Source organism: Mustela putorius, unplaced genomic scaffold (assembly GCF_011764305.1).
Source record: "Mustela putorius furo isolate JIRA1106 unplaced genomic scaffold, ASM1176430v1.1 tig00003853_pilon_pilon_pilon, whole genome shotgun sequence".
Classification (NCBI taxonomy): Eukaryota; Metazoa; Chordata; class Mammalia; order Carnivora; family Mustelidae; genus Mustela; species Mustela putorius.
The window spans coordinates 30,402,302-30,419,332 of record NW_025422005.1 but is presented as its reverse complement, the minus strand read 5'-3'; the positions used below and the strand labels follow the sequence as shown (position 1 = coordinate 30,419,332).

The following is a 17,031-nucleotide window of genomic DNA, read 5'->3' as shown; positions in this document are numbered from 1 at the left end:
ATAGTTTCTAAAAAAATCAATCTTTTTAATAAATCGATAATCAGTTATTTAAAAAAAAAAAAAAAAACAACCAAAAAGGAGAGAGGAAGATTGTCGAGCCTCTGATACCAGCAAGCTGATGACAGGCATGTCGAAGCTTCTTCAGCTTGGAAACCGTGGTCTCGCCCCTCCCACCCCTCCTCTGGTCCTCCTCGCGGAACCCTACGTATGCGCAGGCGCACTGACGGTTGCCATGGGGACAGCTGCTCCCGCGCAATCGCAGATATCTTCAAGATGGCGGCGGCGGCGGCTGCACGAGCAGTTTCTGTGGGCGCCGGGCTACGGGGTCTGCCACGGACACTGCCTCTTGTAGTGATTCTCGGGGCCACGGGCACCGGCAAATCCACCCTGGCGTTGCAGCTAGGCCAGCGGCTCGGTGGAGAAATCGTTAGCGCTGACTCCATGCAGGTAAGAGTGTGGTTGGCCCCGGGCCTGCGAAACCCAGAGGCCGCCTGCGGGCCTGTGGTCGAGTGGATTCCCTGTCGCATGGTGGTAGTGGGTGAACCCCGAGGCTTGTGGGGTGGAGTGAAGGGAACCCATAATTACTAGAGGCCCACCGTGTACCAGACATAGTGTCAGGCGATTGAGTCCGTTTTCTCTCATTTGCTCCTCAAGACGTTGCTGTTGATAGATGCTATCTCCATTGACGCTTGAGGGAATTCACCTAGGGAGATGAAACGGCTTTCTCCGTGTCACATAGCGAATAAGGGGAGGAGATGGCATTTGAACCTACATGGTTGACAGGCGTCCAATAAATACCTGTTGAATGAAAATTGTTACAGCGCTTTTGCTATTTAGAGTACTCAGCGACAGCGGTATAAATCGGTTACCGTCTATGAATAACTCCTGAGGGAATGGAACAGGGTGGATATTCAGGAGACCTGCATTCTAGTTCCGAATCTGCCATCGACCGCGTGAGCTTAACGTATCTGTAAAGTGGAAAAAATGGCACCTACTTCCCAGGGCTGTGGTGCAAAATAAGTGAGAGCGTGAGTTTTAGAATGGAGAGCACGGTCCTGAAAAGGCCGGGGCCAGGCACCTGGTAAATGTTTAAGTTGAGATTTTTAACTCCCTACTGGCTGATGGGAGCCAGGAGGCTTTGTCCTCTTCCTTGAGTTAGAGGGAAGCCGAGGAGGGTAATACACCTGGCACCCGGTTGCATTTGGGCTTGGGTTGAGAGTGGTTGACATTTAGGGTAAATCTGTGATGGAGGAATTGTAAACCCTATTTATTGAAGATAATTTGCAGTTAATGAGTTTTTACAGAGTAAATGAGATGCTTGATGGGAAATGCCTGCCACTGAGTCTGGTATCTACCTGATGGGTACTCAGCAAGGAAAGGCATTCCTTCTCCCTACTATACCCGATAAACTTCTGGGCATGGGCATGGTTTCTACCTTTATTAATTCATTTGGAGTGACATGGCCATCAACACACAAATGATTAGGATGATTCAACAAATGTTAGTTTGCAGCCTTTATTTTGTGTCAACTTCGAGAGACAGACTTTACCCCAAATCCCAGCCCTGTCTTTTCTAAGATATGTGACTTCAGCCTGACCTCTTTGTGCCTTTGTTTCTTCTGTACAATAGGAAGAAGAATACCAGTAACACAACATAATTGTGATGATTGATGTGATAAAGTGCGTAAAGCATTTAATACAAGATAGGGTGCATGGTGCTAAAAATATAAGTGCTATTTTCTCCAAGGCTCTTTGGAAAGAGAAAATCATAATCCCCTTCCTCAGGGAGTTTTAGTCCAGCTAAACATGAAACAGAGCAATTAGAAAGTGTTTGAACTATGATATTAATGATGCTTTGCAAGGTGGATGGTTAGGGAGGAGAGAAACCACAAATGTTAGATTTTATACTAAACCATATAGTTTCTGAGAAGGGAGAAATCCTTGAAGGCTGATATAGTTAGTCATGTAAAGCTCTCTGAAAAGGGACTTGAAAGGTGAAGTTTAGATAGATAAGAAGAAAAGGCATGTCAAAGGAAGGAACATGAATGAAGATTTAGGTGAATATGTAGGACAGTGAATGTAGAACAGTGTGTATGTAGGTCAGTGAAAGAAGGATGTTCATTAGGTATTGTAGATATTGTGGATGGAATGGAGAATGAGTAACATGATGAAGGCAGTGTGTAAGAAGCATTCATTTGTGAACAGTATGCACAGTGAATTGGATGTGGGGGTGGGTGTTAGGAATGCGGGGGAAGGGAGAGGTGTAACTTTAAAAAAAAATTTTTTTTATTTATTTGACAGAGATCACAAGTAGGCAGAGAGAAAGAGGGAAGCAGGCTCCCCACCGAGCAGAGAGCCCAACGTGGGGCTTGATTCCAGGACCCCGAGATTATGACCTGAGCCGAAGGCAGAGGCTTTAACCTACTGAGCCACTCAGGTGCCCTGTAACTTTTTTTTTTTTTTTTTTTTTTTTTAAGATATATTTATTTGAGGGCTGCCTGGGTGGCTCAGTGGGTTAAGCCTCTGTCTTTAGCTTAGGTCATGATCTCAGGGTCCTGGGATTGAGTCCTGCATCAGGCTCTCTGCTGGGCGGGGAGCCTGCTTCCTCCTCCCTCTCTCTTTCTGCTTGCCTCTCTGCCTGCTTGTGATCTCTCTCTGTCAAATAAATAAAAATCTTAAAAAAAAAAGAGAGAGAGATTTATTTGAGAGAGAGAGAGTGTGTACTTGAGCAAGCTGGGGGAGAGGGAGAGAATCTTAAAGCAGAGTCCTCTCTGAGTGTGGAGCCTACCATGGGGCTCGATCCCAGGAACCTGAGATTATGACCTGAGATGAAATCAAGAGTTGGACAGTTAACTTACTGAGCCACTCAGGTGCCCCAAGATGTAACGTTTTTTGAAGGTATAATCATGTTACAGTGAGCTGGTCACTGATTGCTGAAAGAATGAAGGACATAATAGACTGAAGATTCAGGTTTGTATGCCTGGGAGAGTCTGGTGAGCCTTGGAATCAGGAAGATTTGGCAAGGCACAGTGGGAGTAGCAACAGGACATCCAAGGGGAAAGTCTGCTGGGTAGGTGGAGAGTGTGCAGCAGGTGTGACTCCACTTCAAGACTCTTGTACTTACTGTCTCTGCCTGGTGGCACTTATTCCTCTAACCATGTGGCTTGCTTTCTCTCTTCATTATGTCTTTACTATGATGTCCTCCTACTGAGGCCTTCTCTGATCATCCCATTTAAAGTAAGACATCACCGGGGTGCCTGGGTGGCCCAGTCATTGGGCATTTGCCTTCGGCTCAGGTCATGATCCCAGCATGGAGCCCCATGTTGGGCTCCCTGCTCCACGGGAAGCCTGCTTCTCACTCTCCCTCTTGCCCTGCTTGTATTCCATCTCTCACTGTCTCTCTCTCTCTCTGTCAAATAAATAAATAAAATCTTTAAAAATAAAAAATAAAATAACGCACCACCAATCCCTGTTCCCTATCTTTCTCATATAGCAAACAGTCCTTGTCAGGGGAATGTTCCCAGTAAATCATCTTAATTTTACATCATCTTCCCCCCCCCCCCCAGATTTTACTTATTTGAGAGAGAGCACACAAGCATGAATGGTGGGGAGGGGCAGAAGGAGAGGGCAAAGCAGACTCCCCATGAAGCAGGAGGCCTGACAAGGGGCTCCGTCCCAGGACACTGGGATCATGACCTGAGCCAAAGGCAGATGCTTAACTGACTGAGACACCCAGGTGCCCCAATTTTACATCTGTTTTTAAGTAAGTTAGTGTGTTCTGGCCATGAGTGCCGTGTATATATAGCTCTGTAATAGCTGTTATCCATATCTCAGGAGTGTTTCTTTTCTCATAACTGTACCTTAAGGTTGAGGTTGCCAGAGGTGGTGTTCGGTATAAAATAGGTCATGTCAATGTGCCTTGTATAGTGCTGATGATATGGTAGACCCTTAATATTTGACGAAATATATATATATATTTTTAAAGATTTTATTTATTTATTTGACAGACAGAGATCACAAGTAGGCAGAGAGGCAGGCAGAGAGAGAGAGAGGGAAGCAGGCTTCCTGCGGAGCAGAGAGCCCGATGCGGGGCTCGATCCCAGGACCCTGAGATCATGACCCGAGCCGAAGGCAGCAGCCCAAACCACTGAGCCACCCAGGCGCCCCTTGATGAAATATTTTAAAGAATATTTTATTTATTTGACAGAGAGAGAAAGACAGCGAGAGGGGGAACACAGGTAGGGGGAGTGGGAGAGGGAGAAATAGGCTTTCCGTTGAGCAGGGAGCCTGATGGGGGCTGGAGCCCAAGACCCTGGGAACATGACCCAAGCCGACCCATACCTAACGACTGAGCCATCCAGGTGCCCCAGATGAAATATTTGTTGGCTTGCCTTATTAAAACAGCACATCTTGATCCATTCAGATTTTTTCCTGTGGTTATATAGGTAACTGAAATATAAGACTTAAATTTCTTTCATCCTAGGGATGCCATGAGGATTAATTGATATGAAAACACTTTGAAGATTATCCAGCTTTCTGAACTGGCTATCGGTTGTGTTTAGTTTTGATTATATCATGGATATTTGTAACATTTCCTTTTGGTCCCTATTGGAAAACTTTGATCTTTGATTTTACTTTTCAGTCTAAATAATTATATAAAGTATCACAGCCCCATTTACGTGGCCATACACAGTTCTTCATTTCTATCTTTGCTTACATGTCCCTGTTATCTGTTTCACTTGCCTTTTTTTTTTTTAAGATTTATTTATTTATTTATTTGACAGGCAGAGATCACAAGTAGGCAGAGAGGCAGCCAGGGGGGAGGAGGGAAGCAGGTTCCCTACTGAGCAGAGAGCCCAATGTGTGCTGCGATCCGAGGACCCTTCCTGGGATCATGACCTGAGCGGAAGGCAGAGGCTTTAACCCACTGAGCCACCCAGGTGCCCCTGTTACACTTATTTTTTATCCAGAGAAAGGAGATTGCACTTTTTAGTCACTTGAGGTTGACTCAGAATTTTTGGTAAGCATATGAACAAAATTATGTTTAAAGAAAGAATTGAAATATAGTGGACACACATTACATTTTCAGTTTCAGGTGTACAAAGTGATATTCTTTAAAAAAAAATGACATTCTTAGTATTGGATTACCAGCTCCTTGAAAGAGCATTTTCAATTGCGAATAAATACACAGGCAGAATGATAATAATAACTTAAATTTGTATAGCAGATTTTTTTAATAATATACTTACAGATGCTTGATATCTCACAATAACCTTGTAAGGTAGATACTGTCATTTCACAGGTAAGGAAACAGGCTTTGCAATAAGGTCTTACAGTAAGTAGCAAACCTGGAGTTGAACATCGTTGTTTACTTTCCATGCCTACTGCTTTGTCCACAGGAAACCATCCCCTATAGATGAGGCAGGAGCAGTGGTGCTCAATCATTAGGGAGTTACTTCTTTTTTTTCTCCCCCCTAAATATTTTATTTATTTGACACAGAGAGAGAGAGATAGTGAGAGAGGGAACACAAGTAGGGGGAGTAGGAGAGGGAGAAGCAGGCCCCCAGCCAGGGAAGGAGCCTGATGTGAGGCTTGATCCCAGGATGCTGGCATCATGACCTGAGCTGAAGGCAAGATGCTTAACGACTGAGCCACTGAGGCGCCCTGAGAGTATTTCTTTTTTCTTTTTTTTAAAGATTTTATTTATTTATTTCACAGAGATCACAAGTAGGCAGAGCAGCAGGCAGAGAGAGGGGGAAGCAGGCTCCCTGCGGAGCAGAGAGCCCCATATGGGGCTCAATCCCAGGACCCTAGGATCATGACCCGAGCAGAAGGTAGAGGCTTAACCCACTGAACCACCCAGACGCCCCCCTGAGAGAATTTCTTAACTTGTGTGCCACTCTTCTTTCCCAGGAGTGTGCTACATTTTCATCAGGATTGAAAATGTATTTTAGGGTTCATATTGTGAGTTGTAGTGTGAATTCATGGTGATGTCTGTCTGGTGGAGTGTTTGAAGCTTAGTGGTGGCCACATAATGGGCGGCTTAAGGGGATAAAACTTGCTGCAACTAAGAGATATAATTTAATGTCAGTAATTTAATGATACCTGGAGAGAATGTTTACTGAAACTAAAGAGAAACTTGGCCTTGTGGAGAGCCTAGATGGAACAGTAAACTTTGTTATACAGCCACACAGACAAAAAAGTAACCAAATGGAAAGTGTGATAATTAGAATGTTCCTCCAAAGTTCCAAGTTGATTTTTTTTTTTTAATTTTATTTATTTGACAGAGAGAGAGATCACAAGCAGGCAGAGAGAGAGAGGAGGAAGCAGGCTCCCTGCCGAGCAGAGAGCCCGATGTGGGACTCGATCCCAGGACCCCCGGATCATGACCTGAGCTGAAGACAGAGGCTTAACCCACTGATTTTTTAAAAAACAAATATTTGCATTTTAATCCTTTTGGAATGATGTCTAGAATTTTGTATTTTGTAAGTGTAATAGTAATTCAAAAAGGATTGCAAGACACTTTTTTTTAAAAGATTTTATTGATTTATTTATTTGACAGAGAGGAGAGAGAGAGAGAGACACTGAAAGAGGGAACACAAACAGGGGGAGTGGGAAAGGGAGAAGCAGGCCTTCCAGTGAGCAAGGAGCCCAACACAGGGCTCTATCCCAGGACCCTGGGATCAGGACCTGAGCCGAAGGCAGATGTTTAACGACTGGGCCACCCAGATGCCCCAAAACACTGTCTTAAAATTTATTTTATTTTTTATTTTTGAAAATGAACTTTTTTTTTTTTTAAGAATTTATTTATTTGACAGACACAGATGACAAGTAGGCAAAGAGGCAGGCAGAGAGAGAGGAGGAAGCAGGCCTCCTGCTGAGCAGAGAGCCCAATGCAGTGCTCAATCCCAGGACCCTGGGATCATGACCTGAGCTGAAGGCAGAGGCTTTAACCCACTGAGCCACCCAGGCGCCCCTGTCTTAAAATTTAAATTGTCTTGCACCCCATACTTACTTTGTTATCCCTTTGTTCTACCTTAGCTGTAGGGAGATCCCTTTGTGCTACCTTTACTGTAGGGCCATCCCTATTGGGGCAGTTCCCTTCTAGGGAAAGTGATCATTTTTGTAAACATTGAATAAGTAAGTGCTTTAAGTATTGAGGTAGCTTCTTTGAGGGAAAATGACAGTGGAGTGTTAAGGGTAGTATATCTTAGGATGATAATGTTGTCATGGAGCCTAATGGTGACTTGCTTCTGTAGCCATGTAGCATACGAAGGTCCTGCCTGGCTTTTTGCTTCCCATTCTCATGCACTTAATTTGTTGAGTGGGACATCAGAAACACTCTGAGGAATTACTTGCTTAGGGACTACTGCTGGACTCTGCTTTGGATTTTTGCATGGCAGGTGTGACAAAAGTGAAAAACAGCATTTGTGCTTAATTTCCTGAGTTTTCCAAACCCCAGTTTCATAAATTATAGAAACTAAATATTGTTAATCAGTGGTAAGAGTCTGCTTTTAAGGAAGGACAGGTAATGCAATCCCTGTTTTCCAGGATGGAAAAACTGAGGCCCAGAAGATTAAACGCACGCTAGAGATCTCGCTGCAAGATACTGGTACACCTGGGAATTGGATCTAGGTCTTCTGATTCCAGTGTAGTGTCTGATATATTGCAGGAAGATGATACTGAAGGTCTTCTTTTCAGTCTGAGTCTTTTTCTTGGCATGTAAATTCAAGGTACAATACATCGCCTTCAGTCACTGGATGAAACATTGTACTGAGAAACATGAAGGCACTTGCCAAAAGATGTACAATGACTGCCTGGAAATACAGACTGCCAACTATATGCCAAGAGAAAAATAAACAAAGTGTTCTATTTGGGTTTATAGAGAGGAAGTATCTCTAATGCCTTAGTTCTTCAAGTCCTGTGGAGAAGCAGTAGTCATACATAGGAGCACAGTTCCCTTTGTGTTTGTCTAAACCTACAAGACGAGAAGCAAATGATTTTTGGCAATCTGACTTGTGAGCAGGCTGTGTGTCATCTAATAGAGGCGGAGTTCTGCGTTCTTTTTGTCTGCTTTGGGACATAATTTAGGAGCAGTTTTTTGTTTTTGTTTTTTAAAACCAAAGGACTATTTGTCTGATAGTGCTCAAGGAAGATCTGGGATGCATGGGGGAGGGCTATGAAAGGAGAGATGGGAGGGTGGATCACAGTGGCTTAGTAGGACATGAAATAAAAGTCACAAAAATCTGTTACCCAGGAGAGATGGGAGCTATCTGGAGGCTATTTGCAGAGAAAGAGGGGGAAAGCAGGCTTCCCGCTGAGCAGAGAGCCCGATGTTGGGGTTTGATCCCAGGACCCTGAGATCATGACCTGAGCAGAAGGCAGAGGCTTAACCCACTGAACCACCCAGGCGCCCCCAGAAGCGATCTTTAAAAAAATAAATACCTTAGCCTGACAGGAGGCTAAGAGGGAAATCTCAAAATTTTTGACACATCTAAAAAATCTGTTATGAGTTTCTAGATCCCTTAGATCACCTCCATTGTGACGGAATTTAGTTTTCCTTTGCCTACAGTATTAAACCTGGGTGGGTTGTTCATATACTGTATATTCACTTTTTTGCAGCTATGGGAAGAACTCTGGAATCAAACATCCTATGTTATATAAGGAAAGAGAAGTTGCCACTGGCCAAATGAGAAACCATAGGCGAGCATAGATAGGACTTGTAGGTTCCGATTAGTGAGGATGAAATGCTGCCCTGATGTTTCCGTGCTTGGGGCAAGGTGTTGAAACTGCTCTTCTTCAAAAGGAGTATATATTCGAGACATGCAAGTTATTTGGGGTAAATAGGAATTCACCTTTGTGATTTGTATGTGGCTTACCTAAGTTGTTTTTGGTTTCTTGTGTAGTTTGAATTCTTCAGATAAATTTGAATCAGACTGTGGTCCTGTTTGCCTCCTTGCTTACCTTTGGGGTTCTGGTTCTGAGCTAGAGCTTCACCACTGCTATTTCCTCATTGTGGGATCTAGAGTTCCAGGTCTTACCATGAAAATCATCATCATCATCACAACATAGTAGACAATTATAGTGTATATGCCAGGTACTGTTCTAAAAGTTTTGACGTGGGGCGCATGGGTGGCTCAGTGGGTTAAGCCGCTGCCTTCGGCTCAGGTCATGATCTCAGGGTCCTGGGATCGAGTCCCGCATCGGGCTCTCTGCTCAGCAGGGAGCCTGCTTCCTTCTCTCTCTCTGCCTGCCTCTCAGTGTACTTGTGATTTCTCTCTGTCAAATAAATAAATAAAATCTTTAAAAATAAATAAATAAATAAAAGTTTTGACGTATATTACCTAATTTAATCTCCTCACCACAGCCTTGTGAGGTAGGCACTATTATTATCTCAGCCCTACAGAAAATTACTTTCTTGAGCCCTCATCTCTGCTTTTCTATGTTTTTTCCTCCACCTCTTTATATTTGTCCATCCTGTATCCCTTTCTTCTTCTTTCTTTTTTTTTTTTAAGCTTTTATCCATTTACTTGAGAGAGAGCTTGTGAGTGAGAGAGCACAAGCAGAGGGAGAGGAAGAAGCAGACTTCCCACTGAGCAGGGAGCCCGACGTGGGTCTTGATCTCAGGACCCTGAGTTCATGACCTGAGCCAAAGGCAGCCGCCTAACCTACTGAGCCACCCAGGTGCCCCCGCATCCCGTTCTTTTCCTCTGTGTCCTCTGTGTCACTGTATACATTTTATCAGGTAGAGGAGAAAGACTTCCCTGACAAAAGAACAGCATGAGCAAAGCATGTGTGTTTTCGAGTGACGAGCAATTATCTGGCATAGAGGATGCTTGAGGGACAGTAGTTGATGATGAAACTAAAAATATAAGACCCGTTGAACAAATTGTAGAGTCCCTTGAAAGGAATGCCAGCAGGTGTGGGGTTTTAGACATGGAAGTGACAGTAAGTCTGTTTCATTGGGTAATTCTGATGGCGAAGTGAAGAGTGGGTTAGAGAGGGATAACAGGCTAAGAATTTGGTTACATGAGCCTGGATGAGAGGGGCTGGCGTTGGACTGTGGCTAGGGAGAAGAGGTAACCATTTTGGCATTTTGGAGGCAGAATCTAGGATTTTGGTTATTAAACTGGAAGTATGAGAAAAAATGATAGAGAACAAAGCCTTTTAGATTTCGAAGAAAGAGACATGCTTCTTGAAAAAATCCGAATTAACACAGAAAAGTACAAAGGATATATCACCATAGTCTTAGCATCCAGAGGTAACCTTAACCATGATTTTGACTGCTCTTAAGTACCTCACATAAGTGGAATCAAAAATATTTCTTTTGTGACTGGCTTATTTCACTTAGCATAGGGTCCTCAAGGTTCATCCAATTTTATATAAATTGACTCATACATTTCATATTCTTTTTTTTTTTTTTAAGATTTTATTTATTTATTTGACAGAGGTCACAAGTAGGCAGAGAGGCAGGCAGAGAGAGAGGGGGAAGCAGGCTCCCCGTGGAGCAGAGAGCCCGATGCGGGACTCGATCCCAGGACCCCGGGATCATGACCTGAGCTGAAGGCAGAGGCTTTAACCCACTGAGCCACCCAGGCGCCCCATACATTTCATATTCTGTATCTTGCTTGCCTCTCCCCGGCTTAACAATATGTTATGGATATTTTTATGTTTTTATGTTGGTTTTATGTATGTTATCTTTTTAATTTTTTTTAAAGATTTTATTTATTTATTTGACAGACAGAGATCACCAGTAGGCAGAGGCAGGCAGAGAGAGAGAGAGGGGGAAGCAAGCTCCCCGCTGAGCAGAGAGCCTGATGTGGGTCTTGATCCCAGGATCCTGGGATCATGACCTGAGCAGAAGGCAGAGGCTTTAACTCACTGAACCACCCAGGTGCCCCTATGTATGTTACCTTTTTATTTTTTATTTTTTTAAAGATTTTATTTATATTTGACAGATCACAAGTAGGCAGAGAGGCAGGCAGAGAGGGGGAAGCAGGCTCCCTGCTGAGCAGAGGGCCTGATATGGGACTTGATCCCAGGACCCTGAGATCATGACCTGAGCTGAAGGCAGAGGCTTAACCCACTGAGCCACCCAGGCAGCCCTCTTTATGTGTTAATGTAACTGTATATCAGTGGTCTCAACCTGGGGTCATTTTGCCCCCTAAGGGCACATTTGCAATTTCTGGAGACATTTTTGGTTGTAACAACTGGGGAGGTAGGTTCCTGACATCTAATGGGTAGAGATCAGGAGTGCTGCTTAAGATCCTACTATGCATAAAACAGCTCCTCACAACAAAGAATTATTTGGCCCAAAATATCAATATATTATACTGAAGTTAAACTCTGTTCTACATTGTCATTGTTGTTTGTTAAATTTTGAAGTAATTATAGATTTACATAAGAGTTTCAAAGATAGCAGAGAGTTCTTGTATACCCTTTATCCAACTTCTCCTAAAATTAGCATCATATATCATCTTGGTACATCTGCCAAAATTAAGAAATTGACATAGATATAATACTTTCAACTGTAGACTTTATTTGGATTTCACCAGTTTTTCTACTAATATCTTCTGTTTTCGGGATCCTATCTAGGGTCCCATGTTGCCTTTGGTCATCGTGTCTCTTTTGACTCCTCCAGTCTGTAGCAGTTTCTCAGGTGTTTCCAGTCTCTGACTTCTGAAGGGTACTACTGGTCAGCTTTTCTGTAGACGGTTTCTCAATTTGGGTTTGTCTGATAGTTTCTTACGATTACACTAGCATTACAGATTTTGGGAAAGCAAACCACAGAGGTGAAGTACCCTTCTCATTACATCATATCAGGGCATGATGGCAATATGACTTATTTCTGGTGATGTTAACCTTGATCATTTAGTTTGGGATGTGTCTGCCAGATTTCGCCACTGTGAAGTCCCTTTCTGTTCTCTGTTAGAAATGAGTTGCTGGGGCACCAGGGTACCTCACTTGTTAAGTGTCTGCCTTCGGCTCAGGTCATGATCCCAGGACAGCCCTGCATTGGGCTCCCTGCTCAGTGGGAAGCCTGCTTCTCCCACTCCCACTCCCCCTGCTTCTGCCTTTTTTGCTGTGTCTCTCTGTCAAAAAAATAAAATCTTAAAAAAGAAAGAAAGAAAGAAAGAAAGGAAGAAAGGAAGGAAGGAAGAAAGAAAGAAAGAAAGGAAGAAAGAAGGTGCTAAGTTTAGCCCACACTGAAGGGGAGAGGATTTAAGCTAGGAAACATGTATGTGCACTATTCCATGTGTACACAAATCTCTATGTTTATGTCAGTATCTGCATATAGATGAAAATAAACATGGGTTTATACCAGTATCTCTGACTCTACTGTGCACCACAAGGTTCATTCTAGTGTTTCTTTCCTTGCCCATTTGTGACTTCTTTCTCAGAGAGTAAGAAATTTGGTTCTCATTGTCTATAATGTGTTTACCAATTTGTGCAACCTGTATAGTAGTTTGCAGTAGTTACTTAGGTGAGAAACAAACTTCCCAATTAGGTATAATGTTTGTGTGTAGTTCTTTTTGCTCATTTTAGCCTTATAGTATCCAGTCATAAGAACGTTTTACACAGTTACTTAGGTAAGCTCCTTTTCTTCCTTCCACTGCCCTTCAGTAAAGTCATGCTATACATTTGTAATACAAGTAGATTTATTTGTTGCAGTCTGTATTCTGTCCTGGGATCCCCAGACATTCTGGTTGTTTTTTTTTTTTTAAAGAATTGCCTACAGTAAAGTGCATTCTTTGTTGAGTACAGTTTTATGTTTTTTTTTTTTTTTAAGTTTTTATTTATTTGACAGAGACATAGTGAGAGAGGGAACACAAGCCGGGGGAGTGGGAGAGAGAGAAGCAGGCTTCCTGCCAAGGAGTGAGCCAGATGCTGGGCTTGATCTCAGGACCCTGGGATCCTGACCTGAGCCAAAGGCAGATGCTTAACGACTGAGCTACCCAGGTGCCCCAGTTTTATGGGTTTTGATAAATACAGTCAGGTACCCACCTTTACAGTACCATATTGAACAGTTCCATCACTCTAAAAATTGCCTTGCGTGGCCTCTGTAGTCAGCTCTTCCACCTCTCCGACTTTCAACCACCACTGATTTGTTTTCTATCACCATGCTTTTGCCTTTTCCAGTGTATGTGGAGTCATACAATATGCAGCCCTTTGGGGTCCGACTTTTTCACTTAGCAGAGTATATTTTATTATTTATTTTTATTTATTATTTTTAAATCTTTCATTTATTTATTTGTCATAGAGAGCTCAAGCAAGGGGAGCCACGGGCAGAAGGAAAGGGAGAAGCAGGCTCCCTGCTGCGCAAGGAGCCTGATGCAGGACTCTGTCCCAGGACCCTGGGATCATGACCTGAGCCAAAGGCAGATGCCCAGCCAACAACAGACACCTAGGCGCCCCGCAAAGTACATTTTAAATTCTCCCATGTTGTTGTATGAGTCCATTATGCTTTATTGCTGAGTGTCATTCCATTGTACGGATGTGCCTACCTTAGTATGTCCATTCACTTATGAGAGGACATCAAGTTGTTAGCACTTCCTTTGTGCTGTTACAGACATCTGCTGATGGTTTAACTTTAAAAACTAAAGTTTTGGGGCACCTGGGTGGCTCAGTGGTTAAAGCCTCTGCCTTTGGCTCAGGTCATGATCTCAGGGTCCTGGGATTGAGCTTCACATCAGGCTCCTTGCTCAGCAGGGAGCTTACTTACCCCTCTCTCTCTGCCTGCCTCTCTGCCTACTTGTGATCTTTGTCTGTCAAATAAATAAATAAAATCTTTTAAAAAATAAAATAAAAACTGAAGTTTTTTCTAGAATGGCTGTGCCATTTTGCTTTTTGACCGGCAGTGAATGAGAATTTCTGTTCTTCTGTATTCTCTCCAGGATTTTTTTTTTTTTTAATTTTAGCAATTCTAATAGGTGTGTACTGGTATCTCTTGGTGGTCAATTTACATTTCCCTAAAGGCTAATGATGTTGAGCATCTTTTCATATGCTTATTTGCCATCTGTGTATCTTTGAAGTGTTTGTCAGATCTTTGGGGGGTGTGTTTGTCTTACTGACTTTTAAGAGTTCTTTGTATATCCTGGGTACATATCCTTTATCAGATATGTTATTTGCAAATATTTTCTCCTGCTTTGTGGCTTATTTTTTCATTTTCTTCAGTGTCTTTCACAGAACAAAAGTTTTAAAATTTTCACTAAGTCCAATTTCTCTTGTTTCTTTTTAAATGGATCGTGTCTTTGATTTCCTATCCTAAAATTGCCAAACCCAAGGTCACACAGATTTTCTCACCATTTTTTAAAAAGTTTTATTTAAAAAAGAAAAGTTCTGTGGTTTTGTATTTTACATTTAAGTCTATGAGCTATTTTGAATAAATTTTTGTATAAGGGTTGAGATATTATGAATGTTCAGTTGTACCAGCACTGTTTTTGAAAGACTATCCTTTCTCCATTAAATTGCCTTTGTACTTTTGTCAAAAATCAGTTTATATTTGTGCAGGTCTATTGCTGGGCTGCATTCTTTTCCATTGATCTGTGTGTCTTTTTTTTTTTTTTTTTTTGCCAATATTGCTTTGTCTTGGTTACTGTGGCTTTGTATTAAATCTTGAAATTGGATAGTGTAAGCTCTCCAACTTTCTACTTCTCTGTTTTTAATCTCTATGTATTCTATTTTATAGGTGTATTGCTATGAGCTAGGTTTCTACTGAAGGACATTTGGAGGGTTGTTTTTTGCTATAATAAATGATGCGGAGATGAACATCTTCATACGTATATCTTTTTGGACTGTGTGATTCTCTCTTCAGGATAAATTCCTAGAATAGGAATACTGGATGAGAAGATGTACACATTACCTTCTCCCCCCTTCCAATTTTCTAAGATTATTAGAGGTTACTTACATTATTTTTCTTATTGAGGTGAAATTCACATAACATCAGCCATTTTATTTTTTTTTAACTTTTTTTTTTTTAAAGATTTTATTTATTTGACAGACAGAAATCACAAGTATGCAGAAAGGCAGGCAGAGAGAGAGGAGGAAGCAGGCTCCCCACTGAGCAGAGAGCCCGGTGTGCGTCTTGATCCCAGGACCCTGGGATCATGACCTATGCCGAAGGCAGAGGATTTAACCCACTGAGCCACCCAGGTTCCCCAATATCAGCCATTTTATTGTATTTTTTTTTAAAGATTTTATTTATTTATTTGACAGAAATCACAAGTAGATGGAGAGGCAGGCAGAGAGAGAGAGAGAGGGAAGCAGGCTCCCCACTGAGCAGAAAGCCCCATGCGGGACTCGATCCCAGGACCCTGAGATCAGCGGCCCAACCCACTGAGCCACCCAGGCGCCCTTATTGTATTTTTTAAAAGGTTTTATTTATTTATTTGTCAGACAGCAACCACAGGTAGGTAGAGAGGCAGGCAGAGAGAGAGAGAGGAGGAAGCAGGCTCCCCGCTGAGCAGAGAACCTGATGCAGGGCTCCATCCCAGGACCCTGAGATCATGACCTGAGCTGAAGACAGAGGCTTAACCCACTGAGCCACCCAGGCGCCCTGTGTTTTTCTTTTTGAATGTCATGCTCATACCTGTGTGTGTCCATGTCTATATAGTGGTTTTCATTTTTGTGTTTTTGATTTGTAAGAGGATTTGTGTATTGTTAAGTGTTTTATTTTTTTAAGATTTTATTTATTCATTTGACAGACAGAAATCACAAGTAGTCAGAGAGGCAGGCAGAGAGAGAGAGAGGAGGAAGCAGGCTCCCCGCTGAGCAGAGATCCGGATTCGGGGCTCGATCCCAGGATCCTGGGATCATGACCTGAGCTGAAGGCAGAGGCTTCAACCCGCTGAGCCACCCAGGTGCCTCTGTATTGTTAAGTTTTAATCTTTTGTGCAGACTCCTGTGTTGGAAGTATTTTTTCAATTGGTCATATTTGTCTTTTGTATGATTTTTTTGGTCATAAATGTTTTGTTTTGTTATTTTTTTAAGGATTTTATTTATTTATTTATCAGAGGGAGGTGGGGGAAGCAAAAGCAGGGGGAGAGGCAGCCATTAGGGAGGAGCAGGCTCCCAGCTGGGCAAGGACCCCCATGCAGAACTCTATCCCAGCACCCTGGGGTCATGACCTGAGCTGAAGGCAGATGCTTTACCAATGGAGCCACCCAGATGTCTCGTCATAAATGTTTTAAATTTGTATGTTCTTGTACATTTTTTTAAAAGTACAAGTTGGTTTTAACATTCTTTTAGAAATAGAATGTTATAGGGGTGCCTGGCTGGCTCAGTAGAGAGTGTGACTTTTGATCTTGAGGTTGTGAATTCAAGCCCCATGTTGGGCATAGAGCTTGTTTTTAAAAAGTGAGAATGTTGTAATAGATTTATAATTTGTTGAACCGTTGGAACTTACAGATGTGGCTAAAAAATATTATTGATGTTCTAGTGTGAATGAAGGTATATCCAAGAAGTCCTTGCCTTCACTGTGCCTGTTGCTCTTCCCTTGTGGTCCCCTACACATGATGTAGCAGAGGAAATAAGGGATTCTACATTGTCGGGACTGGTACTCTTGGTTAGCTACCGAGCTATCCAGTCAGTTTCCTACTCTCCTTTTTTGGTTTATATCTTGCTAGTGCCTTGCGTAATTCTTATGGCAGTGGTTCTCGCTCTCAGGTGCACATTGCAGTCACCTGGAGAGCACTAAAAAACATTGGTTCCCAGGCTTATAGTATTCAGTAAAACCCGTTGATTAGAATTAGATGATTTGCTTAACTCCTCAGGTGCAGATATTCTTTCCTAATTTACAGCTTCACTCTGTGGTCTTCATTTAGCCTCTTTAGCCTGAGAGGCAGTTTTATTTACTGGGGAGACTGGGTTTTAGGCCTGCACAGCTTTGCCCCAACTCACTACATAACCTGGGACAAGATACTGCCCTCCCTGGGCTTTAGTTTCCTCTTTGGCTGTATTAGGGAGGGGAACTGATTAGATTAAATCAGGGATGGGCAGCCTTTTTCTGTTAAGGTCCAGATAGTAAACATTT

The 17,031-nt window shown here is 42.6% G+C and overlaps 1 protein-coding gene across 4 annotated transcripts in view; it reads left to right on the top strand.

Annotated features, from left to right (window-relative positions):
• The first annotated feature begins 247 nt into the window (after nucleotides 1-247).
• TRIT1 (tRNA isopentenyltransferase 1) overlaps nucleotides 248-17,031 on the top strand; it is an 82,727-nt gene continuing 65,943 nt past the window's right edge. For all 4 annotated transcript variants that reach the window (XR_006601728.1, XR_198597.3, XM_013045486.2 and 1 more), the window contains exon 1: nucleotides 248-447. Coding sequence is in view for 2 of the 4 variants with exons in the window: in XM_013045486.2 (XP_012900940.1) it covers nucleotides 274-447 (174 nt within the window). In the remaining 2 variants the exon portion in view is untranslated. The remainder of the gene's footprint in view (nucleotides 448-17,031) is intronic.